The sequence below is a fragment of the Microcebus murinus genome, chromosome 25, assembly GCF_040939455.1.
Source record: "Microcebus murinus isolate Inina chromosome 25, M.murinus_Inina_mat1.0, whole genome shotgun sequence".
Lineage (NCBI taxonomy): Eukaryota > Metazoa > Chordata > Mammalia > Primates > Cheirogaleidae > Microcebus > Microcebus murinus.
Window position 1 is genome coordinate 6,508,522 of NC_134128.1, and position 26,890 is coordinate 6,535,411.

Sequence of the window (26,890 nt, forward strand, 5' to 3'; positions counted from 1 at the left end):
TCGCGTCTTCCGATTGGGCGATTTGCAGCGGGAGATGTTGTGGGGCACGGCGGGGCGGGGCGAGCCGCCGGGGTCTGTGACCAGGCCCCGGAGCGGGGTGGGGAGGGGCGGCGGTCGTGCTCCGGGGCTGGAGTCGCCGTGACCTGGAGCCTGAGGAGAAGCGCGGCGGCCTCCCCTCAGCTCCGCTAGCCGCGCCGCGTTCGCCCGGCTGCTCTGCAGATTTTAAAAAAAGGAACGGGATTGAATGAACAGCGCTTCGCCAACTCTCCCGCTCCCGCCGCGGGAAGATACCTTGCTGTCGGGCGTGAGAGGACACTCCCTTATCTGGAAGTCCCAAGTCTCGCCGCCGCTTCGTGCCCTCCCCGCTGCAAAAAAATATAAATAAATAAAAGGTGGGGGGCACAGTTCACCAGGCCAAGTCCCCCGCAGTCTGGGACCTTTGACCCCCATCCTGCAGGTCTCGCTCACGGTCGTGCCCCCTGTCGGCCCCCGACGCCGAACGCCGTCTCCTCCCCGGGACAGCCCTTCCTGGCCGCTCCCGCGCGCCGCGCCGTGGGGTGTGCCCGGTTTGGGGTGCCGGGGCGACGGCTGGAGGTCCCGAGACGCTGGGAGAGGGCTGGCGAGCACCCCACCCCGCCCCCGGCTAATCCCCCTTCTCCAGCGTCGGTTCCCGGGACCGTATTATTCAAGACAGAAAATATTCAGCCCCAGAGCCTCCCCTGGGGAGGGAGGGGAAGGAGGTGGAGTGGGAGGAGGTGGATCCAGGGAGGAAGAAGCGAGAAATCCGCCCCCGGGAAGCAGCTCCGCGCGGCAGCGGAGCGCGGCGCTTCTGTCACTTGGCGATCGCGGGCGCCGGAGCGGGGCCCCGGCCCGGCCCGGCGAGGCGAGGGGAGAGTCCGGCGGCCGCCGCCCCGCCCCACGCCCTCCCGCTGCGGCCGAGAGCCCGGGGCTGGCCGGGGCAGGTCGCGGCGGTGCCTGGGAGCGGCCGGCCGGGGGCAGCGGCCTCGGAGCCGGCGGCGGGCAGCGCCGGAGCGTCCTCCCGCTGGGTCCGGGCGGCGGGGCGCGCTGCCCCGGAGCCGCCAGCCCCGTGCGGATCCACTCGCCCCGCTTCCTCCGGTGCGTGTCTGCTTTATTTTCCGCCGTAGTCGGCGGACGCCGCGCTCGCGGGCCGCGGAGAGCCGGGTTCGCGGCGGGCTCCCTGCTTCCCGCCACCTCAGGCCACCCCGCGCGGCGCTGGCGCGGGGCGGGAGGGAGCCCACGGCGGGCGCCCGGCGGGGGCGGAGGGGCCGCGCCCGCGTGTGCGGCGCGGGGAAGGGCGGGCGGGAGGAGGGAAGGGCACAAAGGCCGGCGGCGGGCGCCGGGTCCGGCCGGCCGTGGAGGAGGGGCGCCTCGGGCCGCTCATGAATATTAACCGAGCCTGCGGCCTAGCGCGTCCCGGCCGGGCCCTGCGCCCGGCCCGCGTCCCCGTGCTGCTCGCCGCGGCTCTCGGCGGCCGGGGCCGAGCGCGCGGGAAGGGTAAGCCCCGGTTCCCGTCTCTCCCCGAGGTCTCCCCCACCTTTCCAGAAGGACATATTTGGGCCGCTCTCCCCGGGAGCTCGAGGTCCCCGGCCCGCCTCAGGAAGGGGCGGGGGAAATAGTGGTAGGTGGGTGGTGGTTTTCGTTTTCCTTTTTTTTTTTCTTCCCTAGGTGGCCGCGGGGAAAGGGAAACGGCGGCCAGTTGTAGTGGGGGAAGCAGCCCCGAAATAAAAGTTGCCGGCCTCATTTATGTAGCTCGGGAAGAATGCCCCGGAGCGGGAGCGGGAGCGGCGCCCGCGTCCCACCCGCGGCGGCGCACGCCTCCCTGCCCGGCCCGGCGCTCCCCACCCAGCCCCGCCGCGGGCCAAGGAAAACAGCCGCCGCCTCCTCCGGGCGGCCGGCCGGGCGGAGGGGCCGCGGCGCGGGCGCCCCGAGTCACCCGGCCGCCGGGGCAGCCCGCCCGGAGACGCCGCGGAGCCTACGCCGGCCGCGGCCGAGGCTGGCTTTGTGCTTGCTCTTTTGGGGGCTGGAGGGGGGCGAGGAGAGGGCGTTCGGAAAAGTACGATCCCATTTTAGCCCCGTGGGGAGGACGTTTCCCCTCGGGGGACGCGTGTGGGGAGGCGGAGGAGCGCCCACACGCGCCCCGCTCTGCCTGGGAGACCGGGCACCGGAACGCACTTGAACCGGGAATGTTTTTCTCGCGGGCGTGTTTGACGCGACCACCGGGCAGTGTGGAGGTCTCTCATTCTTTTTCCTTCTCGGATGTATAGGCTTTTTCTTGTTTTATTTATTTTTCTGTTATTATTTCTTGTACGGGAGCATTTCATTTGTGTGGTTCGTGGGCACGGCCCGACTGCCCCTTCCGAGTGTGGAAACGCGAACTTGGCGTGTGGGCAAGGCTGTGAGGGCGCCGAGAAAGTTCACGGCCTTTAACTTCTGCTCCTTCTAGGAAGGGTCTCTGGAAGCCACGCTCGAGCCTCGACCCGTCGGATTCCTCCCGGATCGGGAGTGGCGCTGGGAGGAAGGGGACCGTTTCTGCAGTTGGCCCGGACACCAGCTGCCAAGAAGACCTGTCGCCTTTGTTTTTTTGAAGTGTCCAGAAATGGAAGAAGACGGCGAAGTCCGTTGAAGTCCGAAAAACTCACGGGATTTGAAGGGGCTTCCAGAAAGCCTTCATTTCCTGGCACTTCGTCTCCCCAAGCCTGCCCTCCTCGGAGCCTGGTGCGGAATTCTTCCCTTTTTGGTGTTTGGTGGCATTTCCCCCCCAATGTGGACTCCACAGGATTTGTCCCCTCTTTGTAATTTGGAATGAGATGATGGCCACGCGTCGGACTGGTCTGCCTGAGGGAGATGGTGACAAGCTCAAGGCCTTCGAGGTAAGCGCTGGGCGGCATCCCCTGTGGGGCGGTGGCCTGAGGTGGAGCGTCCTGCGAGTGGGGCGACAACTGCCACCGGCCCTCGCCAGGGGCTTCCCGGGCTTCCAGCTGCTTGGTGGGGGCGCCCCAGCTTGACCAGTAGCGAGGTGAAGCCTTGCCCACTTTTGTTTCCAGGGACTCCAGTGATTCTTTTGCAAGAATCCCTCACTCAGGAATGTCCCCATCTTGGTCACCCCTTCCCAGAGAACGGAATTCTCCCAGCTCTGGCGGCTGTGAATACTACAAGCCTGAGAATAGGGCACTTTAGTCCCTTTCCTCCAATATTTTTCGAGTTGAGCTGATTGGAGGTGGCTTTGTGCATTTTCTACAGTGTCTGTCTGTCTCTCCAGGGTTGTTCTCCGGGGTGGATGGAGAGAGGGCAGTTGGTACTATCCTTGCACCTAGAACTATGTCTGTCTTTGACATTGACGGAGAGGTCCTGGCTGCTGTTGCTACAGATCTGTGCTTTGGGTAGAAAAAGAACAGTTAAGGCAGAGCCTTGGAAAACAAAATTTACAGTGTTGTAATTCCAACTCCCTGAAAAATCTGCCTTTACTCTTCTTCTGTTTGTGCCCTTTCTTTCTCTGCTCAGGAGTTGTGTGAGTGCTCCGGGGTGTCAGGTGGCTTGCATTGTTGGTCAGAGTAGCATCTTTCCAAGGACCCATATGAATTTACTCCAGGCTTTCTGAAATTTTTTGAGCAGGCAGGACAGAAATAATAGAAAAATCTATTAACTTATGACGCTTATATACCCTGTTGCCTGTCATATCTTTTCCCCCCTCCTTTTGTGTGGAGATTGGAGTATTTGGAGTTTACTTCCATAATGAACATATTGTGTTGATTGATGGTTTCTGTAATTTGCTTGTTAAACAGACTGAATATTGTTCTCCTTTAAACTTTACTTTTGAGATGCCTATTTTTATTGAAAGGTTGAAGATTATTTTAGACAACACTAACATACCCAAATAAGCCTTCACTGTTTGACTGTTTCTTTTGCACTTCATAAATCGTAGTCCTTGAAACAGTGCCTAGTTCTAAGCATGTGTGTTTTGGCATTTTAATGAAAATGAATCAGAAATTTAATCTTGGTTCATAAAACATGTGGAGAGACTTGCTTCATGCTGTTTACTTCATGTTGGATTAGAAAGTTTATGCAGAAAACGCTGTGAGGTACAGTTGCCATTGCTGTACAATTTATTAGGCAGAACTGTAGGTTGACACTTAGAATCAAGGGTTTACTTCTTGACATCTGTAAACACCTGCTTGCAGGTAAAAGCATGATTAAGTATAACACCACAATCCTCTGATCATGGTAAACCATAATAACTCCTTTTGGAAGGCCTACCTACAACCTGGTGATTGCTTAATGTGTATTGTAGTTACATAATAATATGTACTGTGGCCCTAAAGCCTTATTTGTCATTGTCTTGTGAATACTTTAATTAGCATGCTATTTGCATTATATTTGCAAGAACAAATGTTATTTGATTTTTTTGTTCCCTGTCATTTAAGGGATGCCCTGAAACCAAGAATTTAGACACATCTTGTCCTTGGCTAGAAAGCAGTGCTTCCAGTTGTTGCACACTTGGCTTTTATTAGCAATGACAGTTATATATTTTTTAACGACTGAAATTTCCTTTCATTTGGACCTTACTGCTGGCATGGCTGTATTGTTTCTAGTTTGGGAATGAAGGAAACACAATATTGTCTGTATTTTTCTCATTTAAAATGTGTATACAGTACTTGAGTTTGGGATTAACCTACAACATTGTTTGGCTTTTTAAAGAATTGGTAGATATTTTGCTTAGATTTTATGTGGAAATGGAAATAATGGGGGTTTGTGTTGCCAGAAAACATCTTAAAACCTCAGGGTGGGGAGCGAGAAGATCTTGTGTAATTAGTGCTTCTGTTTAGTTGTGACGTGTTTTTATCTGATGCTTCTGATGCACATTAAGTCTTGTGAATATTTTTTGGTAATAGAAAGGGAGTTGCCATGGGAATACTTTGGGTTGGTAGATTATTTTTGTCTTCAATTTTATTAGATGTATTACATTCTAGAGTAGTACTGTCATTCTTTAAGCATTTTTAAAAAATCAATATGTTCCTAAATGTGTTTATTTAAAAAAATTTTTTAATTTTTATATTTAAAAAAATGTTTTGGCTTATGATATTCAAACTACTTAACTGTGTTTAAATAATACATTTGTGTGTTTTTAATTAACCAAAACATGGGCATGTCTATCTTAACAGTAATGCTATTAAATCAGCCCAAAAAACCTAACTTTGTAGGACAGAAGAAATCAATGTAGTAAATTAATAGGAGTCTCTGTTTCTTGTCTTATCTAATTAGCTAACACCACCTGCCATGAATAAGGTCTGTTGCTTTGTTGAAACCAATCAGAGATTGGCTTCATCTTAACTATTACAATCTAATTGTGTTGATGTATGAATACATTTAGGCACTCCCTCCCTCCCTCCCATCCCCCTCCCAAGAATATATTGGAAGACTCAAAACAAATAGCAAACAGTGAGTGCTCTTCAGATAAAGAATTGTGACAATTCAGTAGCATGTATCTTGGCCTTATGCAGTCAGGATGGCCCAGATTGTATTCACACAAATTTGTATACATTATGCATTTTTCAGAATTGGTTTTATTCTGAACTACATAAATGTTTTTTGGAGTGTGTGCGCCTGTGTATATATGGTCTGTGAAGTATTCTGACACCAATCACAAAAATCACAAAATCACTTTCTATGGACTTTTTGTCTGCATCCTCTGTGATACTATCACCCCCTTTGATATCATGCGTATAGTTTCATCCTTCAAAGATTAACTTGCTGTTTGTTAACCAAGGAAGTGAAAACTTTCCTTGAGCTTTCTAAACCACATGACTTTTTCCATTTCTAACATGGATTTCACTTTCTATCTGTAGTCCATAGTATTATCCAGCAGTCGTCTTTTGAGCACTTCAACAGTTACTAAAATAAACTCACTTGCAATTAACTTATTTAATTTTTATATTTTGCTTCTTCACCTAGGCTAAGATTATTCTAGATGGAAATGTATTATGTCTGATGAAATATATTTGTTGGTTAATTTTGGAATAGTGTAAACAATAAGAGAAGACATTTTTCTGTGTGTGAATGTATATGGATCCATGCTTTGGCTCTTCTTTCTGGAATACTATACACTTTGCTTTTATTCCAGCTTCCCTTGTTCCTTCCCAGACTCTCCCTCCCTCCCTCCCTCCCTCCCTCCCTCCCTCCCTCCCTCTCTCTCTCTCTCTCTCTCTCTCTCTCTCTCTCTCTCTCTCTCTCTCTCTCTCCCTCTCCCTCTCCCTCTCCCTCTCCCTCTCCCTCTCCCTCTCCCTCTCCCTCTCCCTTTCCATTCTTCTACTTTTCTATTCTCTCCCTTGCTGGGTTTTATTTTGCACTCTCCTGTACATGCAGATGACTCCAGATCTATACTTCTATCTCAGGTTTGGTGGTTTACCTCCTGGCCTGTGTAGCCCCATTGCCCACTTGCTGAACAGTTTGGGGCATAGCCAGACAGGCTTTGCAAACTTAATAAATTACACCTCTACCACCAGCCTTCCCTCTTCCTGTGCTCCTTCTTTGGGTGAGTAATGCTGCCATCTATTTGTCCGAGTCAAAAACTATGTCTGCATCCTTGACTTCTCTCTCCCCATTCCTCATATCCAAAGTCCTCTGGAATCTCCATTCCAGATCCCCACTGCCGCCACCTGGGTTCAGGTCAGCTGTGTCTCACTGATGAACCACAGAAAAGTGGGCTTCCCGAGGAGCGTCCCCATGACCCAGCTTTGTCCCCTTCTAGAGCTCTGCCCCTACTCTCATCAGAATGGTCTTTTGACACAGGAAGCTGTTCATTACATTTTCCCATGTGAAACAATTTTCTGGCTTCTCAGTTGCCTTTGAAATAAAGTCCAAACCCCTTAGAAGTCTTAAAGGACTGTGATCATCTGGCCAGCCCTTCTCCTGTCTCACCTGTTAATTCTTTCTGTACTTCTGTACTGAACTCCCTTCAGGTCCACTGGGACACCCAACATCTCTTACCTTCAGGTCCTTGTAAATGCTGTTTTCTCCCACTCTTTCTTCCCTTCTCCTCTCCCCTTCCTCCTTACCCTCCATGGCTGATTTTTACTCATCATTTTGGTCTTTTCTTCAACATCACTTCCTCAGGAAAACCTTCCCTGATCCTCCAAGACTCTGGTAGTTGCCCCCAGCAACTCAAAACACCCTGTACTATGTTGGGAATAGCACTTACACGTTTAATTATCTATATCCCCCTTGAATTGCAGTCCCTGTAAGAGCAGGGACCATGTCAGACACATAGTAAGTGTTCAGTAACTATTGGTTTAATGAATAAATGAATATCAGGAAAGGCTTTACATTTTATTCAGTGTTCACTTAGATTCCAGTGTACTGTACTCTCTTGAGTACTGTCCCACCGCACTGTCCCACATTCTGTCTCTTTGAAGTTTCCTCAGCTTTTTGATTTGCTAAACCTTCACATACCTCAAGGCTTAATTTTTTATTTTAATAGATTTAAAAGTACAAATTGAATTCTACCACATGTATATATTATGTGGTGGTGGAGTCTGGGCTTTTCTTGGTGCACCTACCACCCAAGTAGTGTGCATTGTACCCCATAAATTTTCATCCGTCACCCCCCCACCTTTCCCCTTGTGAGTCCCCAATGTCCATTATACTAACTGTGTGTGCCTTTGTGCAGCCATAGAGAACATGTGGCATTTATTTTTCTCTTCCTAGGTTACTTGACTTAGGATAATGGCCTCCAGTTCCATCCAAGTTGCTGCAAGGAATATTATTCTTTTCGTGGCTGAATAGTACTCCATGATATACATATGCTGCATTTTATTAATGTATTCATAAAGTGATGGGCACTTAGGTTGATTCCATATCTTTGCAGTTGTGAATTGTGCTGTGATAAACATACAATAGGTGTCTTTTTGATATAATGACTTCTTTTCCTCAGTGTAGATAACCAGTAGTGGGATTGCAGGATCAATTAGTGGATCTACTTGTAGTTCTTTGAGAAATCTCCATACTGATCTCCATAGAGGTTGTACTAATTTACATTCCCACCAACAGTATATAAGTGTTCCCTTTTCACCACATCTGTGCCAAAGTCTGTTATTTTTTGGCTTTTTAATAATGGCCATTCTAAGTCTAGTAAGATTGGTATCTCATTGTGGTTTTAATTTGCATTTCCGTGATGATTAGTGATGTTGAGCCTTTTTTCATGTTTGTTGGCCATTTGTCTATCTTCTTTTGAAAAATGCCTGTTCATGTCATTTGCCCACTTTTAAAGGGAGTTGTTTTCTTCTTGCTGAGTTGAGTTCTCATGGCTCAGTTTGACTTCTCTTCTTCTCTCAATACTCAGTTTCATGGTTTTATATATCAAATATATACAGATAATTTATATATATGTGTATACATAACATATAAGGATGTATGTTTCTTTATATGTGTATATATGTGTATCTCTATCCTTGACCTATTCCTCTATCTCTTGAATTCAGATTCTTGCATTCAACTGACCTCACTTTTCAGAACCTCTACTTGGATGTTAGATAGGCATATCTAAAACCAAATTCCTGATTTTCTACATCCATTCCCCAGCCTTCCTTTGTAGGTTTGCACTTTCCAGTCTTCCTCATCAGAAGCAATACCAATCCCACCCTTCCAGGCCAGGCATCTTTGATGTCTCCCTTTCTCTTATAGTGACACGCAGATCTGGTTGACTGGTTCCTCAGCTTCAGTCCTTGCCAGCCTCAAGTTTGTTCTCCACATAGTAACAGGAGTGTCTGTTTATAATCAATCTGATCATGTCACTCCTTTGCTCAGATTCTTCTAATGGCTTCTAATTTCCCTGAGATTAAAGGTAGAGTTCCTCCGCTGACCTGCAAAGCTCTGTGCAATGTACCTTCCTACCTCCCTGGTCTCAGCTGCTGTTACTGTCCCCTTGCTCCCTCTGCACTTGCCACTTTGGACTCTTGCTCTTTTGCGTACATGCCAAGCATGGCAGTTCCCTGAGGGAACCCTGTTCCCCAGGTCTCTATGAGGCTCACTTCCTCATCTCCTTTGGACCTTTGCTTAGAGGTCACCTTCTGAGTGCAGCTCTGCCTGCCACTCCCTTTATTGAACATCCCTCCCCTGCTTCCTGACCCATGCCCTGCTCTCCTTCCTCGCTTTATCTCCTGTCACTTAGTCTCCACCTCTCATGCTCAGCTTTGGGTTTTGCTAGTTTGAGACAGGTAATGTATTCGGAATGTAAGGGTTAAGCGTGTAGAGTTTGTTTTGTTCTCATTGTACTTCTAGAAGAGTGCCTAGCACATAATAGGCCACCAATAAATATTTTTTTGAATGAATGAATGAAGACTTAGAAAAATTACAAAATGTTACTCAGTTTGCATTCAGGCATGTCATATGTGAGTACTTTTTTTAAGTTGGACAAAATATGTGGAGTATGAAGTGTATGTTCTGCCTCATGCCCACCTTCAGTGCTATTCCATTTTCATTAGAACTGCTGTTAAAATTTTTGGTGCCTTTTTCTTTGTATCTTTCTTACCTTTGGGAAGCTGGTAACCAAGTAACAGTAACCAAGACAATGTGTAGTACAAATGTATGAAATAATTTGCACTAAGAGGTGAGATGATAATTAACAGACTAATGAAAGGGTAATCAGACTGGTTGATATGAGAACTATAAAAAGGTAATATGTCTGTATTGACAATGTTTTATTTCTTAGTATGAATGGCTAATATATGAATGTTCCTGATTATTTTTTTATTTTTTCTTGTAACCAGTTAAACATCACGACCATGACTGTGACAAAATGTTAGTAGTGGATTGTGTTATTTTTGTATTTTTTATTTCCAAAATGATAATACAAAGACACTACAGATTTAAAAAATGGGTAATATGTTACCAGTCTTGTGAAAATCTGGTTTCTAGTAAACCTACACTGCCTAAAAACAATACTTAAACGCTTTTTTTAAAAAGCATATGTTTTCTTCATTGGAGGCCTAGGATTCATTCTAGGCTAGTTATAGTACAATGTCATATAATGCTATTATTTAATTTTAAATGTGTGTTCCTTCATTTGCCTGAATTTAAATGTCAGAATACGATGGCATGTCAAAAACCATATGCTGCAAGTTAGGGTTAAAATAAGGAACAGAGAATAGTGGTAGTAGCAGTGGCAGGTATCATTAAGTGGCATTTCAGCAGAAGTCTGGATTTGAGTGTATTCAGTGGAACCTATCATTAGATAAGAGCCATCGACAAAATGATAATTAAAGGTCTCCATAACCTGTTAGTGTTCCTTAGCATTCGTTTCTTCCAAGTTAAACATTCTGTGAAGTCCATTGTGCCTTAATATTCTTCACTTTAGTTACTACTAAGTCAAGGAATCTCTAGTACAAAAGTAAGTAATATTCAGTTTCTTTTGTTCTTTGCTTTGTGAAGGGTCCTGTCATCTTATTATATTTAACAATATGCTGATTAAGTATGGGCAATGCCAGTGTTGATAAGATGCACAGATGCTGTTATTGAATGCAGCTATTTTCTGTTACAGAAAGACCATATGGTAGGCACTTGTTTTTCTTTCTGGTTGATGTGATTAGATTACTAAAATAAAAGGTTATTAGGCTTAAAGATTGCCGTAGTATTTATCTAATTTTAATTGACCATATAGAATTAAAATATTACAAGCCTAAAGACAACTTCCTGCAAAAGCTCAATTTTGGATTGCTTTCACCAAAATAGTTTTGTAATTTAAGTTGAAAATTGAGTATTGTGCAAATAGTTTATTTCACAATAAAATTTGGAAGATGGTGTTTTGTGTTCCCAAAATAATCCAAAAGACAGATGGATAACAACTGTATCATAGTTTTAAGAAACTTGATGTGATGGAAATTTTTTATAAATCCTTTTCCTTCTAGCTATCTATTAATATGCCAGAAATTCCACTGTGTAGATTTATGAATAAAAGAATAGATTCGAAACCCAAATTTGATATTTGTGAATATTCATCTGTCTTGGGGAAAGTATTTAGACCAGGACAAACTGCTTATTATTACCAAAAAAAATTTCAAAGACTGTATTTGCTTTTTCCTGATGACTAGCTGCTGTCGAGTTTTCTGTTTGATATTGGGTGTGTTTGGATTCTGGAGTGGTTACTTACTGCCTTTTCTCCTTATTGCTTATCTCTGTTCTGGACAGACATCTGGCATAGTTAGGAGCAGTGCTGTATATATGCAGTGCTGTTTATAATCCCATGCATCTTTGTCCTTCTTATAACCTAATGAAGACATATTCTCTGGACTTCTAGTTTTTGGTTCTAGTTTTGGTTCACTGTACTAACCTTTAATATATGGAGAGGACTTATGTTTTTATGTAAGTCCTGATTTCCTCCTTACTTAACAGTGTAGAGAACATCTTTAAATGTCAGTAGATACAAAGCTGGGTTTATGATTACATTTAGACGTTTCTTTTGGATATGGCTTAGCTCTGCGGTCCCCGTTCCCTGGACTGGGGACCAGTACTCTTCTGTGGGCTGTTAGGAGCTGGGCTGCATAGCAGGAGGTGATCAGTGGGTGAGCCAGCGAAGCTTCATCTGTATTTACAGCCACAGCTCCCCATCACTGGCATCACTGCCTGAGTTCCGCCTCCTGTCAGATCAGCAACGGCATTGGATTCTTATAGGAGTGGGAACCCTACTGTGAACTGCGCATGCGAGGGATCTAGGTTGCGGCTCCTTATGAGAATCTAATGCCTGATGATCTGAGGTGGAGCTGAGGTGGTGACGCTAGTGCTGGGGAGCAGCTGCAAATACAGATGATCATTAGCAGAGAGTTTTGGCTGCACAGAGACCATAATAAGTCAATTGCTTGCAGACTCATATCCAGACCCTATCAGTGAATGGCAAGTGACAATGTGATAATAATAGAAATAAAGTGCACAATAAATGTAATGCACTTGACTTGAATCATCCTGAAACCGTCTGCCCCTCCCTGGGTCTGTAGAAAAATTGTCTTCCCTGAAACCGATCCCTGGTGCCAAAGGGTTGGGGACTGCTGGCTTAGCTGGTTTGATATTGGGGATTAATGGACACTATTTTTTTTTTTAACCTCATGGTATTTAGACATTCTTACTACCCAGTATTTTACTAATAAATACAGGTTCTATATTTAAATGAATTTGTGTAAGCCTGATCAGTGAGACCTACTTTCTCTTCTGGGTTCTGAGTATTAGCTTCTAGAAACATGTTATATGCTAGTGGATGTGAGGGAAAGGGAATGCTCTGGGCACCCAATTTCAATCAGATCTTTATTATATTGCATTTAGGAAATTGTTTTTCAGTTTACTTTTTTTTCCATTTAATAACACCCTTCATCTAATAGACACTCTTCTGTTCATAGGTTGTATATATCGTTGGCCCTCTGTATCCATGGGGTTCCACATTGTGGATTCAACCAACCATGGATTGAAAATATTTAGGAAAAAATCACATCTGTACTGAACATGTTCAGACTTTTTATTCTTGTCATTTTCTAAATAATACAACATAAGAAGTATCTACATAGTATTTACATTGTGGTAGTTATTATAATAAAGTAGAGAGATGATTTAAAGTATACAGGAATATGTGCATAGGTCATGTGCAAGTATTACTCCACTGTATGTCAGGGACTAAATCAGCACCCTCAGATTTTGGTGTTTTTTTTTTTTTTTTTTTTTTTTTTTTTTTTGAGACAGAGTCTCACTTTGTTGCCTATGCTAGAGTGAGTGCCATGGCATTAGTCTAGCTCACAGCAACCTCAATCTCCTGGGCTCAAGTGATCCTCCTGCCTCAGCTTCCTGAGTAGCTGGGACTACAGGCATGCGCCACCATGCCCGGCTAATTTTTTCTATATATATATTAGTTGGCCAATTAGTTTCTTTCTCTTTTTATAGTAGAGATAGGGTCTCACTCTTGCTCAGGCTGGTTTTGAACTCCTAACCTTGAGCAATCCACCTGTCTCGGCCTCCCACAGTGCTAGGATTACAGGCGTGAGCCACCGCAGCCAGATCTTGGTATTTTTGAGAAGTCTTGAGACCAATCCCTCATGGATGGTGGGGAACGGCTGTGTAGGTCATATCCATTTTGTGGCGGACTCCAGTCTGCCTCTGTCTTCCATGGCCTTCCCCACTATGTGCAGAACCTCCTTCTGCCTTTCAGAAGGTCACGTCCCATTGGATTCATGATCCATCTAGAGAATTCAGGATGATCCCATCTCAAGACCCTTAATTATTATCTATAAAGACCCTTTTCCCAAATAAGGGCATATTCACAGCTTCTAGGTGGACATACCTTTTGGAGGATTACTATTCAGAGCCCTACGCTGGGGGCTCTTCTGTTTGGTCATCCCCTACTGCCTCCCTGTGCCTCCTCTTTTGCAGGTGCTGATGCTGTGCAGAACTTGCAGGTGTTGTTAGCGGTTTGTCTCTACTCACTTTTATTTTGGGGTTCATAGGGGTACTGATCACCTAGTTTTGTTGTAAATATTGCCCATGTGGTTGGTTGGTTGTTTTTTTGGCTTGCTATCTGGCTGCACTGTCCTTTATTGGGGGAAGGAAGGGAACATTTGGGGGGAGATTTCTATGTTCATTCTTAAATAAGGAAGAGATGGGTAGTTATGGAAGTATTTTCATTTGTGTGAAACTGGGTCCATTTTCTAAAGGATTATAGGTGAAGATGTTCCCAAGTGCAGACTGTGAAGATATGAAAAGTAGACTATGTTAAGGAATGATTTATAAAAGCTTGACGGGGCCGGGCGCGGTGGCTCACGCCTGTAATCCTAGCTCTTGGGAGGCCGAGGCGGGCGGATTGCTCAAGGTCAGGAGTTCGAAACCAGCCTGAGCAAGAGCGAGACCCCGTCTCTACTATAAATAGAAAGAAATTAATTGGCCAACTGATATATATATAAAAAAAATTAGCCGGGCATGGTGGCGCATGCCTGTAGTCCCAGCTACTCGGGAGGCTGAGGCAGAAGGATCGCTCGAGCCCAGGAGTTTGAGGTTGCTGTGAGCTAGGCTGACGCCACGGCACTCACTCTAGCCTGGACAACAAAGCGAGACTCTGTCTCAAAAAAAAAAAAAAAAAGCTTGACGGTCTCTATTAATCTGTGAGTCTTCTTTTTTCTCCCTCTTTTTTAGCATGAACTTTTTTTAGTGGTTCTTAACTAATAACGTCTATCAGAAATACCTTGGAACTTTTGAAAATCAGATATCTGAAATCCTTCGTTTCCTTCTCCCAGAATTTTTCAGAATTTTAGGGTGGGGATAGAATAGTTAGTGTCAGTGTGTTTAGGGATTTTGCTAGAATCTTATGTGCTCCAACTGCTTTCTTACTGAGATTATTTGAAGAAGGAAGCAACTTGTGTTTTGCCTACAACTGGCAATAATGACCCTTTTGTTCCCAAGGCGCAAAAGTTACTCTATCTTAACATGATTCAAGTTTGATACTTCTAGTGCCAGAGATTTCTATATATGTAGAATTGCCCTCCCACATTTATTAACTCATTCAGCAAATATTTATTGAGCACCTTCTAAGTGCTGGACACTGAGGATATAGTAATAATAAAAATACAGACATAGTCTGGTTCCTGCTTCATGGATATATATGGGTAATGGGAAGTACAAACAATTGAACAATAAGTATTTATGGTAGAGTACGATGAACACGATTTCAGGAGAAGCGTAAGGAGCTATGAAAATGTACAGTGGGCAGAACTCACCTAGTGTAAGGATCGGAGAAGATCCTCCTGGGAAGACTGTATGTAAGCTAAGTCAGGAAAGAGTTAGCTAGGGAAAAAGAAGAATGTTCCGGCAGAGAGAATAGCCGTAGTTTCTGAATGTGCTACAGCTGAAGGTAGCTACAGCTAGGGAGAATTTCTGATATCTCACTGGACAAAAAAAGTACAAGATCAAGGAGGGGAAAAATATAGAAACGAGAAACAGCATTTCTTGAGTCCTTGCAAAGTACTCAAGTTAGTTCTTATAGAAAGAACAACTCTTATTTTTACCGGTCTTTCATCGGTTTCCATATCATCTACCTCACATAATTATAGCAACAAACAAAACTGACAGAAAGAGATTTGTGCACAACGACAACTGACCTGTGTTAAGCTTGAGTGTCACTTGGGGAGCGGAAGTGAGTGGCTTGAGTATCCTCCTAGATATGGGAGTGGAGCTGGCCAAGGAAGCAGTTGGGATTCATGCAGAGGGAGTCGAGAATTTTGGTCTGTCTGGCAAGTCAGTCAGAGACCGAGTAAGCCAGCATCCATGGGAATCATCCTTTCAGGAATAGATGAGTGCATTGGGGGAGATGAGCAGAGAAGAGGGTCAAAGTCAGAACCTTAGGGAGCACCACCAATTACAGGACAGAGGCAGACAAACCAGCTGAAGATTTCAAGACGGACTCGTTAGAAACAAGCCTTCCAGGAGCCTCGGTTTTCAGATTTTGAGGACTTTGAATTTGATCTTCATAGTTAGACTTTTGAGCAACCTTTTTTCAAATTTATTTTGCCATTGAACTTCTTTTTTACTTTAATTCATATTCTGCATCCTATAGAACTAGCAGGAACGTACTTTGGGAAACACTACTGTATAGAGGCAAAAAGGCACAACAGAAGGGATTTTAGGCAGGGTAGTCATATGATTAGCTTTTGGTTTAAAGCTTTCTTTTGTTAGTCCTGCAGAGACAAGATTCCAGAGAGGCGCGAGACAGGATGTGTGGAAGACCAGCAGCCCTTGTGATAATCCAAGAGAAAGTTGATGAGGCCTGAATTTAGCCAGTGACAGTGGCATAGAAAAAGGATAGATTAATATATATTTTAGGAGAAGTGACAGGGTTTGGTAGCTAGACATAAGGGGCAAGGAAGGATTTGGTTGGCTCTGGTTTCCGTTTGGGTGACCAGGGGCATGAGTTGTGCTGCCACTGTGCGGATCGGGGAGCAGAGGAGCTGGTGCAGGCTGAGAGGGAAGGCAGTGAGTTCAGTTTTGGACACACAGGATGAAGTATCTAGTTGTATATGCTTAGCACGAGTATAGTCATGCAAATTTGGAACGTGGGAGAAAGGGTGGCATTGAAGAGGGGTTTAGAAATAATTCATGCTTAAAATTAAAATCATGAGTCTGAGGTGACATTATCTAGAGATAGCATAAGAAATGGGGGAGGGTCAAGGTTAGAATTCTGATTTAGATAGGAAGGGGAGACAATCTTAAGAATATCAATAATAGGCCAGGCATGGTGGCTCACACCTGTAATCCTAGCACTCTAGGAGGCCGAGGCGGGAGGATTGCTTGAGGTCATGAGTTCAAGACCAGCCTGAGCAAGAGCAAGACCCTGAGACCCCGTCTCTACTATAAATAGAAAGAAATTGGCTGGGCACGGTGGCTCACGCCTGTAATCCTAGCATTCTGGGAGGCCAAGGTGGGTGGATCGCTTGAGGTCGGTCAGGAGTTTGAAACCAGCCTGAGCAAGAGTGAGACCCTGTCTCTACTAAAAATAGAAACAAATTAATTGGCCACCTAAAAATATATATAGAAAAAAAATTAGCTGGGCTTGGTGGCACATGCCTGTAGTCCCAGCTACTTGGGAGACTGAGGCAGAAGGATCATTTAAACCCAGGAGTTTGAGGTTGCTGTGAGCTAGGCTGATGCCATGGCACTCACTCTAGCATTGGCAACAAAGCGAAACTCTGTCTCAAAAAAAAAAAATCAATAATAATCATCTATTTGATGCCTGTTAGACACCATATATATTATTTTTAAAGATAGGGTCTTGCTATATTGTCCAGGCTGGCCTCAAACTCCTGGGCTCCAACGATCCTCCCACCTCAGCCTCTGAGACTACAGGTTTAGACACTCTTTTTAAGCAGATGTTAATTTATTTTATACTAAAACCTCATGAGGGTAGGTGTTGCTATCCACATTTTACAAATGAATGATTTGGAGCTCAAAGGTTATGCTGTTAGTTCCTGGTCCTACATCTGGTAGGTGGCAGTGGAGGAACTGGAGGCTGTCTTACTAGGGTCTAGGGTCACTTTGCTATATTGCCTTTTGCAAAAAAGGAAAGTAGTAACGTGTTACCCAGGTACTGAAAGAGTTGTTAGCAGTGTGAGACGCTACTGAGAGTTTAAGAAGAGACCAGGTATCCTTTGGTACCCTTTGCATTGAGTCGGTGCAAGGGTCACTGATGATGCCACAGCCCTGTGTTGGAATTCGTTTACTGTGGACTGTAGCCAGCGCGACTGACTTATTATCTAACACCTTCCCAAGTTGTATTTTCCTCGAATGAATAAATACTAGCCTATGATAGGCAGAAAGAAGGAAAAAGCAATAATCTTTTAAAAAACAATGTGAAATACTGAATAAGACTTTTATGAAAAAGTCTCTCCTTCGTGATCTGATAATTTTCAGGTACTTGTGTTTGGGAAGGTGATGTAGTTCTGCCAGTTAGCGCTTGCTGCCTAGACAGGAAAGGGAGGGGAAGATCCTATTTGTGGCTCACATCACTGCAGAGCTCCTGCGTCCCTCCCGCTGCTGTGCTGACAGAAGCTGAGTCAGAGAAGAGACGCGGATGGCGCTCTAGGCAGGCATGGCCCAGTTCAGGTTTTTAGACTGCATGGTCAACCACAATTGGAGTTTGTTGTGCAATCTGTATTGTGCCTGGAGTGGTCAGGTTGGTTTAATAAATATATACATATTTGCTTTTTAATTAAACACTGCTATAATGCATAAAGCAAAAAAAAAGAATAGTGAAAATGCTGGATATGAAAGTACTGTCTTCCTGTATCAGTAACAAATTAATCTTTTAGATTGTTAGTTTTTGTTGAAATACTTGTTTAATATGATGTATCTCAATTTTCAGATTTGAATTACTTTAAAAGAATTCAGTTAATTCTTAAGTAGTATAGATGGAACTCTTTGTAGAGCTTTAAGTGATGGGGGAGGGGAAGTTAGAATGAATTACTAAAAACTACAACTAGCAAAAATTAAAGCAATATATTCATAATGTAAAGTAAATGTATATTTTTAAAGGCATTTAATATTGTTTTTATAAGAAGGTAGGCAAGATTTTTGGAAGGAATTGCTTTTTAGCTAGGTTTTCATTTTTAGTGAAATAAAAATAGTTATGTTGCACTAGAGAAAATGTGCTGGGTATATTTTTTATGGTAGGTGTATCATCTGCTTTTGATTATTATTCCCGAAGAAGCAAAAACTCTTAATTCTCTCTTCAACCCTAGATCAACATTGTCATTATCAGGTGCAGGCTGCTTTTGTAAATCATAAATAATATTGTACATATCAGTGTAATAGCTTCTCTTACAGAAGAGAAAGAAACCGGGATGATAGCTTTTGTTTTAGTTATCAATGAATCTTTAGAAACTATGCATTATTTACCTTGGAGGTAATTAACCATCTTGTGGTTGTTGCCCTATGAAAAATAAGTCCTTTCAATATAGTTTGAAATTTAGAAGAAAAAGTGAATTTAAAATATTGAAAACAATGAACGATAAATAAAATGTACTGACCACCCTCACTGCACTCCCTTGCCATCTCTCAGTTCTTCCATAGATGTGACGTCAATCTTCTTAGTTTATGAGACATGAAATTAGTTCCATGTGGGACTTTGGGGTCTCCAGTACTTTGCTTTATGTTCTATTTCTTTAAACTGGAATGGTGAAGACGTATTTTTATAGTTTAGGTTGGGCACAGTAGGCTAATGTAGCAGAAAGCTGGAGAAGGTCATTTAGTCTATATTTCTTCTAGTGTAAGATTGATCTCTCAGTGCATTTTCTAGTTCTCTCCTTAATGGATTTACATTACCGTAAAAATATGGATCTTGAATGGCTACTAAGAGAATATAAGAAAATAGATCCTGCAATGATGTTAACATGTAAAATTCATAATATCAGCAGCCTAATAAAGCTGAAAGTTTTGAAAAATTTTTAGTGTTTAGTAACTAGTTTGCAGCTATTACTAAACTCATTAGTCTCCTCATCAGAAAACTGTTTGAGGTCTGAGACCTTTTGAAAGATGTCTTCATTCTGGCTAATCCCAAAGGAATATTTGAGTTGCCATAGAATCGGGTGAGTTGATCCAGTAAGCCAGCGATAGCAGGGGCTTTCAGATGTGTTGTGGCCTGGGATTTTGCCAGGGTGACTGTTGCTACCATCCTGTGGTTTAGCCCTGACAATAGCCCACTTAGTTGCTAGCATCTCTCAGACGTAGAGTTTTTAGAACTTAGCATAAAGTAAAAGTGACATGTGACAACATCTCCTGTGGCTTCTATGCCACCCTTAAAGTATTTGGTGGAGGTCACAAACTCAGTGCTTTTGGAGCCAGGCAATTGACGCATGAAAAGAGTTGAAGAGAGTCAGGTGTGAGGCAGTAGGGGCTGGTGGAGTCTGTGGCTAACTACAGAGTCAGCTCTAAGAGATTGTTGCCATGTTGGACCCACTGTTGTTTGATCATTTAGTTTGCATGAGAAGCTAAAAATTTGGATTTTTATGTGAATTTATCCTAATTTTTAAGTGTTGATGACTAATTCAAGTTTTTCAAAATAAGGGGATCTAAGTGAGGTGCATGTGCTGGCCAGATGTGGCTCTGGACGTCCAACGTGTAACTTCGGATTTGTAGAAAGACGTAAGGCAGCAGCTGGTTTCTTTTGAGTTTCACCATTGAAGCTAAGCAGTGCCCAAGGATGCTGCTGGATACCTTTGCAAAGCTTTCATATAGGTCAGGAAGAAGGGTGAGAGAGAAAGAAACGAAGTCAGTGAAAAGACAGGATGAGGAAAGAGAGGCTGTCTGGAGAAGACGACAGTCAACAGAAATGATGTGACGGGACGTGGCAGGGAGCCACCACGTTTCTCAGGTGACATCCTGAGAATGCTGATCAAGGTTACTTTATTCAATCCTTCTACACTGCTATGGGGGGGCAGTATAGTGTTGGAGTTAAGAGTGCAGATTTCAGTGCCCAACGTGTGGATCAGGGTTTGGAGCTGTTCCTGCCTCTGTGGCGATGGTATGACTGCAGCGTCACTTACCTGCCACTGCCTCCTCATCTCTGGTAGTACCATGTCCAGGACTGTCGTGAAGATTAACATGAGATGACCCGGGTGCAGCATTTGACGTAGAGCTGGGCATATTGAGTACTTAATATGTGCTTACAATTACTTAATATTATTCATGTATTCTAGGTTGGTATAGTATTCTAGGTGATGTTCAATGAGATTTACATTGGAAATAAAAAGATGGTAGTAAAGGTCTCTTATCAATTTAATTTTTAGAGTTGTAAATAAAATGTATGGTCCTTTATAAAACTTGGAAAGTACAAATTAAAATTGATCTACATAGTTTCATCATTCAAATTCAACTCCTGTTAATATTTTGATATGTGTGCTGCTAGTTTTTTCCCAGTCCATCTAGTGTTTTAACGTGTGTTTTACAAGTTGGAATCCTATTATGTACATTTTTTCATTTTGTGACATCATTTTCAGTGGCTGCATAGTATTCTAGGTAGAAAGAATATATAAATATGTATATGTAAATCATTTATCTGACTATTTAAATTGCTTCCAGTTTTTTGCTATTATAAATAAAGTATGATGAATATCTTTGTGATTTTTTAACTGTTTCCTGTTGAGGATTATTTTCACAGTTTCAGAAGTGAAATAACTGGGTCAGAGTGATAATATTTTTAACTTAAAAAGGCATTTCTATATCAATTCAGAAAATCTTAGAGAGGATATTGTTCTTGGGTTTTGTGAGAGATCAGTGAATTAAAAAGTTTATAGATTATAATACTGTCAATTCTCATACCACCATTAAGAAGAGAGGGCCCTGTCTGTGTGATTTTTTAAAAATTTTTTTTCGAAATTCGTGTGTCATAACTTTAAATGTTCCAATCATTGTTTAGAACCAGGGGCTGAATGTTTGGTAATAGTGGAGCCAGATACAAGAAGTGCATTTGACATACATGACATATCCTATAATCCCATTTCTCGGTTTTCCTTCAAATCCAATGGCAATTGTTATTGCATAGTTACATATGTAAAGAAATCAAAAGTAATACTGGGAATGTCCCACGTAGGAGATCTGGCATTATCATTCCTTGTATGTATTTGTATACAGCCTGCAGTCTGTCTTCAGCTCAGCAGCCAGTGTGATCCTTTTGTAAACATGAGAATATGGTATTCTCCTCAGAGCCCCCCCCCCCAAGACTGCCCATGTCACTTAACATTAAAGCCAAGGGCCTTACAAGATTACTTCCCTTCTGTCCTTATCTCTTTACCTTGTTTTCACTTGCCTTTTTCCTATGCATTCTCTCCAATCTGGCCTCCTTGCCCTTTCATTCTCAGTGCCTTTGCACTGGTTGTTCCCTCTTCCTGAAATGCTTTATTTCACATCTCTGCACTTGCTTTCTTCACTCTCTTTAGATTTTTACTCACGTGTCCCCTTCTCAGAGAAGTGTCTGTTCACATTTGTTGTAAAATGTTACGAAGGGAGAAATAATCCCACCATTAAAGGAGGTGTACTTTTTTCATTGAAAGAAAGTTGTAAAATGATTGGAAATTTTATTTAACAGAAATAATGATTTTGTTTAAGTCCATTTCAGGAAGGAGGAGCCAGAGCAATCCTGGAGTGGATGCTCTGAGCTGGAAACTACGAGGAGATGGATAGCCCACGATTCTTCCTCTCTTCCCTGGGGAAACCAAATGGAAGGCAGAGAGAGAAGCTGCCTAGAACCTTTTTTTTAATTGCTTCCTCCTAGAAGTGCCTTCTTCTCTCCCTCCTCCCCTTCCTCCTTTTTGTTAAGAAACAGTTGGTAGCCTAGGGCTTGGTTGGTTCCTTGGAGCTGTTAAAATGCGGCTGCTTCTAACACCAGGCCGAAGGAGGTTTTAAATTGATAAGGTAGGAAATTGGAAATAGGCCTTATGACACTTGAGTTACTTTAAATTCTTGCTGTTCTAAATGTCCGCAAACCAGCAGTACCTGTGTCCTGGAAGCTCGGCTCCCAGCCCAGATTTAGGGAATCTGAATTTGCATTTTAACAAGATCCTCAGATGATTGTCCTATACATTAAAGCTGTGCCTTAAACAATAAAAGAGAGTTAAAGGGTTTTCTTTAACCCACTGATTAATCCAGAATACCTGATCAGAAAGAAATATACCTCAATTTTTCATGTTTTATATCTCATTATTAACACAGAAGGGGAAAACCTAAACCATTTTTAATTCTTATTATTTCAATCAGAGAATTAGGACTTCAGGCTAAGGAGTCTGAGGGTTTTGCCTTGCTAAGAATAATCCTTTAAATTGGCTTTTTTCTTGGCTTGACCTCCAGGACAGCCGTCTCTGTGGTTGGTGGGTGTGCTTTGTTAGCGTTTCCTCTCCTCTCACTCACTGCTGCTCACTGCTCCTTCCACACAAATGCTCTATGCTGGAGCTGAGTGGGCGACATCAGCTGGAAGTGGCATGGGAGAAACTGGCTGGTGGGCAAGGAGAATGCGGCATTAGCAGAAACACTCACATTGCCAAAAGGCACAGATGGCTGATTTTCCACAGGTGAGTTTGCAGGTGAGAGCAAGGGAATTAAAGGACAGAGGCCTATTAATCATTGTTAGAGAAACCCAGCCAGACCACTTCTGTGTTTCACCTGTAGTATTTGAGACCTAAAGCTTCAGAATTGTAGATATCAGAACTATTGGCCTGAAGAGGGGGGAAACCCCATCTTTTTGTGCTCTATGATTAGCCCTATCACACCATCCCTCTAAAATGGTAAAAAATGCCACGAGATTAAAAATAAGTACTATTTAGGGAGTCCTTGCTACATGTCAGACACTTTACGTATTTAAACTCCTTTAATTCTTATAACAAACAACCCTATGGAGATGATCTGATTTTCACATTTTCATTTTACAGATGAAGAAACTGATGAAACAAGAGGTTGAGTCACTTGTCCAGGGCCACGCAGCTAAGAGGCTGCGGAGCAGGATGCACATTGAGGAGGCAGGCGCCGTGGTCTGTGCTCTTACTGTCCACTGTGTACTGCCTCTTTAACAAAGGATATGATACGGCGTTCTACTCCTCAGCTTTTAAAACTAGTGGTTCTAGAGCTGTATTCACATCTAGAGAATATAATATATAATTATGTAATTTTTATATGTCCACCCCCCAGTTGATGGCCAAGTTAGGGAGTCGTAGACAGAAGTGGGCTGAAAAAGGGGTAAGAAGAGCAGGAAAGAGGAAAAAGATGAGGAAATGTTTGGGATGATAGATTCATAGTATTGAAGAACTAAAAGGTTGAAGAGCAGGCTGAGAGAAGTAGAAAAACAGGGCAAATTAGGTTTTCCAATAATTATTGGTGACTGAGTTTTTGATGCCTTTTGTAACGATGAGTTGGGGCTCTTTCTCTGTCCTGTTACTTAAGTATATTTACACATATATATTAGAAATGCGAATGTTCTATTATATATGTGTAAATATATTGTGAGTTGGCAAACATGTTATCTAAGCAATGTCATTATAAATAGTGACCCCTGAGTCTGCTTTGGTGGGTGGGGGAGGCAATGGATGAGACGTTTGCAAGTCCCAGGCTGGGAAATGTCTTTTTTTGGTTTTTTCCTCGTGGGGGGTGGGGTAGACCTACATCTTAGGGATGTGGTGAGCATTGTGGAGGGGAAGGGCATACGTTAACCCTTCCTAGGGAGAGGCAAAGATATAAAATGTAACCAGAATGTCAAAAAAAAAAATAAAAATAAAAAACATTTATCGGGTGCCGGAAGGGGGGGGAGGAGGGGATGGGTGTATACTTACGTAATGAGTGCGATGTGTACCACCTGGAGGATGGACACGCTTGAAGCTCTGACTGGGGGGAAGGGGTGGCAAGGGCAATATATGTAACCTTAACATTTGTACCCCCATAATATGATGAAATTTAAAAAATAAATGGATCTGTAACCTAGAGGACCTTGTAGGTGTTTGGTCTGGGTGTTCTCCCCGGGAGCTCTGTTGCTGGGTGAAATCATGTTGAAATGGTTAAGAAGAAAATGGAAATCTCCGAAAGAAAAGGCAGATTTCAAAGGAACAGTCTAAATGGTATGTGGATGAATGCTCTATTTTGGCTTCTTGGTGATGAGTGGACTTGATGCAAGGAAAAAAGCACTTTGAAATATTAACTTTTGAATGTTACCAGCTCCCCAACTTTGGGGAAAACAGGTCACTTGAGAGTAGGGACAAGTGCACACTGTAGTTTTGCCACTGCTTGGTTGTGTGATTCTGAGCAAGTCTGGGTATTCTCTGGGTTTTAGTTTTCTTATATTGTAAACTGATTAGTTGATTTCCAAGGCTTCGTTTTTGTTGTTGTTGTTGATTACCAAAGCTTCTTATTATAATTCCTGTTCTAACAAAAAATGATGGTTAGAAAAGCAGGATATGTTTTATATGCTACTGTATATTTGAGAAATGAAATTTTAACTCCAGTGTTGTACCATGTTAATTCATGATTGACAGGGAAAGTTGCTGATGTAAGGTACCATTCACAGTGACTTTCACTCTAGAGGATGAATGGGAACATCTTTCATTTAATACAAACCAAAAAGTAGGTTCCATTTGGTTTTTTTTTAAAGGGTGGTCATATATAAGCAAATGTAGAGCTACAGAATTCAGTATTTTATCCACAAAATGCCTTAGAATTCCCCCCTAAATGCAGTACATATTACTCTCACACGATTCTGCCTCTTAGTTGAAGAAGATAGTGTTTAACTCATAAGGTTTTGAAATAGGAATCATAAAACTGTGTTCAGGCTGGGCGTGGTGGCTCACGCCTGTAATCCTAGGACTCTGGAAGGCCGAAGCGGGTGAATTGTTTGAGCTCAGGAGTTCGAAACCAGCCTGAGCAAAAGCGAGACCCCGTCTGTACTAAAAATAGAAAAAAATTAATTGGCCAACTAAAAATATATAGACAAAATTAGCCAGGCATGGTGGCACATGCCTGTAGTCCCAGCTACTTGGGAGGCTGAGGCAGAAGGATCATTTAAGCCCAGGAGTTTGAGGTTGCTATGAACTAGGTTGATGCCATGGCACTGTAGCCTGGGTGACAGAGTGAGACTCTGTCTCCAAAAAAAAAAAGAACCGTGTTCAAATATATGTATTAAAAAAACATACTTCAAATTGATGGCCAGTTGAGGGAATAGCAGGGAAAATGGGCTGAAAGGGAATAGTAGGAACAGTGATAAGAAGACAAGATGATGGGGGTGGGAGAGTTGGGGGAGAGAGAACAGGCTAGGCAGAAAGGTAAGGAAACAGAAAGAAGAAGTAGAGTGTGTCTGCCTGTGTCTCTCTCCCACACCCCCACCATTTCCTTTTTCCTCTTGCTAGAAAGCATCCCTGTACTTGGCCATGTGGCCCTCGCCCCTTTGCAAGGCCATCTCACCCATCTGCTAGCAGCTAATAGCTCCAACTGCCCCTCTCCTCTGGACAGTTTCCCTTGACTTAATGAGCTTTGCCTCTCCTGGGACATTATCCCACCTTTCCCAGGGTCAGGTGAGAGCCAACGATTGGCTGCCCCAAGGAACAACATGTTTTATTTGCCAGTCTCTATAGATTCCAGGCTTCTTGATGCCATTCTGATTTTTTCTTTTCTTTTAAAAGAGACAGTGTCTCGCTCTATTGCCACAACGGTGTACAATCTTGTGATTATAGCTCACTGCAACCTCGAACTCCTGTGTTCAAGCAATCCTTCTGCCTCAGCCTTCTGAGTAGCTGGGACTATAGGCTACATGCCATCATGCCAACTATTTCTTTAAAATTTTTTTTGTATTATAAAAGTTGGGTCTTGTTATATTGCCCAGGCTGTTCTAGAATTCTTGGCCTCAAGCCATCCTTCTGCCTCAGCCTCCCAAAACTCTGGGATTACAGGCACGTGAGCCACTGTGCCTGACTGCCATTCTGATTTTGGTAGTCATTCCTGAATTGTACCTTGACTCTGAATGTTCAGTGCTGCTCTTTGGCCTTCTGCTGTTCTATAATCCTGACATCCTCATTGCTCCATAAGAAGCCCAGATCTATAGTATCTTCTATTCTCAGTGCCACCCTAAAGGGGACAGAGAATTGGTGCTGCTTTCATGGGGACATTCTGCATTGCCTTGGTAAACAGAGTGTCCTGTGGGCCCACCTGAGGATCATCACTAGCTGGTTGGTTTTCCAGTCTGGGACATAGACCCATCCTGGCAAGCCCAGTTCTCTGAGCCCTTTCCATCCAGTCTGCCATGGCAGTTCTGGTGTCTCTACTTCATTTAGCATGGCCATCACTTTTGCCAAACTTTGTAGAGCCATCACAGTAGCGTATTTGAGCCTCAGTGTGAAATCCTGTGCCGGGTAAGAGTGCCTCATCTCAACCTTAATCCAGCTTTATGTCTTAGACCCCCGTGGTCTGACCCCCTCAGGGCCACTTGGCGGACATACTCTCCCATGGACCCCACCCCTTCTGGGGTATAATCACTTTCTTTTATTTCTGTTTTTGGTCTTGCTTTAAGCTTTATTAGGTGGGACCAGATCAGCTTTAATCTAGCACTAATTTTTTCCCATTACTGAGGCGCAGTGACCTTCCGAATGTGTGACTTGTGTGGTGAGTGAGTTTTTCCCGCTCTCTAGTGGGAACAGGCTCTATTCCTGGCCCTGTGTGAGTTTCAGGGATTTGTCCCTCTAATCCTTTCAGAGGGTCTTTCCTGCCTCAGGCAGTTTTCTTGTATAAGATCACGAGTGTTCAGGTGAAGACTTGGGGTCATGAGGACCCTGCAGGTTCCCAGCGCGCTCTCTCTCTGGGCCACGTGCTTCTCTAGGACTCTGAGTCCCCTCCCTAT

The 26,890-nt window shown here is 43.4% G+C and overlaps 1 protein-coding gene across 13 annotated transcripts in view; it reads left to right on the plus strand.

Moving 5' to 3' along the window:
- Positions 1 to 802: 802 nt before the first annotated feature.
- ARHGAP21 (Rho GTPase activating protein 21) overlaps positions 803 to 26,890 on the plus strand; it is a 136,958-nt gene continuing 110,870 nt past the window's right edge. For 5 of the 13 annotated variants that reach the window (XM_075997450.1, XM_075997452.1, XM_075997458.1 and 2 more), the window contains exon 1: positions 14,125 to 17,704. In XM_075997450.1, coding sequence (XP_075853565.1) covers positions 17,621 to 17,704 — 84 coding nt within the window. In that variant the 5' untranslated portion in view covers positions 14,125 to 17,620. The other 8 variants (XM_075997454.1, XM_075997457.1, XM_020284182.2 and 5 more) reach the window with 7 other exon arrangements.